The 2,935-nt window shown below is 45.3% G+C and overlaps 1 protein-coding gene across 1 annotated transcript in view; it reads left to right on the top strand.

Moving 5' to 3' along the window:
- Window positions 1-2,935, top strand: part of DPYS (dihydropyrimidinase) — a 102,163-nt gene that overhangs the window by 90,635 nt on the left and 8,593 nt on the right. The window contains exon 9 of the mRNA XM_019528055.1: window positions 2,793-2,887. Within this exon, the coding sequence (XP_019383600.1) occupies window positions 2,793-2,870 (78 nt within the window). The 3' untranslated portion in view covers window positions 2,871-2,887. The remainder of the gene's footprint in view (window positions 1-2,792; window positions 2,888-2,935) is intronic.

Genomic DNA, 2,935 nt, shown 5'->3' with positions numbered 1-2,935 from the left:
ATGATAGGTAAGTAAAGGTCTAGCTCTTAAACTGGTATAGAGTAGTGTACATTGGAACTATCTTCATTACATCATCTAAGAAACTGACTCTGCCTTATAAATGCCTGGTTTCAAGTTAAATATATTATATTCACTTGCCACTATTAATGGGAGATTAGTGATTGCATGCCATTGTGCCCATGATGTATCTACACTGCTTATTCCAGCAATTCAAAATTAAAGAGACTCTCTTTCATAGTTTCATAGTTGGTAGGGTCAGAAGGGACCTGAGCAGATCATCAAGTCCAACCCCCTGCCATGGGCAGGAAAGGATGCTGGGATCAAATATCCCTGGCTAGGTGATTATCTAGCCTCCTTTTGAAGACCCCCAGGGTAGGGGCAAGCACCACTTCCGTTGGAAGTTGGTTGCAGATCCTAGCCGCCCTGACTGAGATGTAGTGTCTCTTGATGTCTAGCCTGAACCACTCTCAGTCAACTTGTGGTTGTTATTCCTAGTTACTCCTGGTAGCGCTTGGGAAAACAGGGACTCTTCTGTTCCCTGCTGGTCCCCCCTGGTGAGTTTATAGACAGCCACCAGTTCCCCTCTCAGCCTTCTCTTGTGGAGGCTGAACAGGTTCAGGTCCTGTAGCCTCTCCTTGTAGAGCCTGCCCTGCTGCCCCCTGACCATGCAGGTGGCCCTCCTCTGGACCCTCTCCATGTTGTCCACATCCGTCCTGAAGTGCGGTGCCCAGAACTGGATGCAGTACTCCAACTGGCCAGTGTCGCATAGAGGGGGAGGATCACCTCCTTGGACCTGCTCATGCTGCATCTGTGGATGAATGACAAGGTGTGGTTAGCCTTACTGACCGGGTCCTCACATTGGCAGCCCATGTTCGTCTTGGAATCAATAATGACTCCAAGATCCTTTTCTGCCTCTGCACTGACAAGAAGGGAGTTCCGCAGCCTGTAGGTATGCTGCTGGTTCTTCCTCCCTAGGTGCATCACCTTGCACTTGTCAGTATTGAATCCCATCTTAGTCTCATCCGCCCACCCCTGTTACCTGTTCAGATTTAGTTGTAGCCTGTCCCTCCCTTCTAGCGTGCCCACTTCTCCCCACATCTTAGTGTCATCTGCGAATTTGAACCAAGGTGCTTTTCATCCCCTCGTCCAAGTCGCTGATGAAGATGTTAAACAGTGTGGCCCAAGGACCAAGCCCTGGGGGACTCCACTGCCCACGTCCCTCCAGGTCGAAAATGACCCGTCCACCACTGCTCCCTGGGTGCGGCCCTCTAGCCGATTTGTGACCCATCTGACTGTGTAGGCATCGATGCCAGTTGCCTAATTTTCTGATGAGAATGGGGTGAGCAACAGTGTTGGGGTTTCACTTGAAAATTTTCACTTTCTTGGGTTTCACTTGAAAATTATAGTAATTTGGCCTCTTTTTGTGAGGTGCTGCATGCTTTTAATTCTTTTAATTCCATTGGGGGTTAGGGGCATAATACTTTACAAGTTTGGGCACTTTATTGATCTTTCTCTTTCTTATCTCTGACTGTATGGGTTTTTATTGGAAAATAATAGGGTCATTTTATGGTGACCCTGGCTAACTACTGGAACCACGTCTGGAGCCATGGTACATCAGTGAAAATTTGGGAAGTTCATTTAGACAAAAGTGGAAGATTTGTTATTTATTTAAAACTTAATTAGGATCTCTTAGCAGAGCATCCAAATTTTGGCATCATTGCCAATGCAGCAGAGATGGATACTAGTAACCACATTGGAATGTCAAAAGGACAAAAGTGGTTTTTCATAAGTCTGCAGGGTTTTTCTCATGAGAGACTCCCAGCTGAATTAGGAGCAGCCATGGTAATCACAGTATGACTTGAAATGCCACAGTAAAAATGGAAGTTTGTTTCCTATCAGCAAGAGCTGAGAATTTTTCTTGCTCAGTTTCATAGTTTCATAGATGTTAGGATTGGAAGGGACCTAATAAATCGAGTCCAACCCCCCTGCCCTGGGCAGGAATGAATGGTGGGGTCAGATTACCCCAGCCAGGGTTTTTTTTAAACAGCTCCAAGGAAGGGGACAGCACCACCTCCCTTGGAAGGATATTCCATATTTTGGCACCCCTCACTGTAAAGAATTTTTTCCTAATGTCCAATCTGAATTTGCCCTCTTCCAGTTTGTGGCCAGTATTTCTAGTTACCCCAATGGGTGCCCTGGTAAACATCATTGTATCCCCTATTTCTTGCTGCTCCACCCCTCAATGAGTTTGTAGGTGGCCACGAGATCACCTCTCAGCCTCCTCTTGCAGATATGATTTCAACCAAGCTGGTATTCCAATGGTTGCTGGAAGTGCTTGGTACATGGCACATATTGCTGGGGAAGGAGCACTATATTTAATATCAGTGCTCTTGCCATTCTTGCTTATAGTTAGAGGAGTATTCATTAGCTACAGAGTGACCACTTTCAGTATGCTCCAGGCCCTGTTTGGACTGAGAGACTAAAGTAGGAGTAAAATGAGAAGGAAGGAAACTAGTTGCATTTCAAAAATGATCTTAGAGTTGGATTTTCACATCCCCTAGAGGAGCTGGCCTCCTATATCCTATTGCAGCTCAGAGGGAGTTGGATATAAGTCCTCTTAAGCACTTTGAAGCTGTATAAAGTGAGATCTTTGAGACAGGCTTGATGAAAACATTGTGAGGCATTACAGCACGGTGCTGGGAAAGACAGGTTGCTACTTTGATTTTGTTACAATATGCAATTTCAGGGGGGAAACAAAAAAAGAGTAAAGGAAATTAAATGTTCTGTTACAGGTCTGTCAACCTGTCCCTGTTGAGCGAGCCCCATATACAGAGGTGAGCTCAGCAATGTCTGGCATGGGAAGAAAATGAAGGCTTGGCTATTGCAGGTAACTCTCCCTTTCTGTTAGTGTTTAAAAAAAAAAAAAAAAAAAAAA

The sequence above is a fragment of the Gavialis gangeticus genome, unplaced genomic scaffold (assembly GCF_001723915.1).
Source record: "Gavialis gangeticus isolate Ggan-Ray unplaced genomic scaffold, GavGan_comp1, whole genome shotgun sequence".
In the NCBI taxonomy this organism is placed as follows: Eukaryota; Metazoa; Chordata; order Crocodylia; family Gavialidae; genus Gavialis; species Gavialis gangeticus.
Note: the sequence above shows the minus strand (reverse complement) of the source record. Positions and strands in the feature narration are given on the sequence as shown.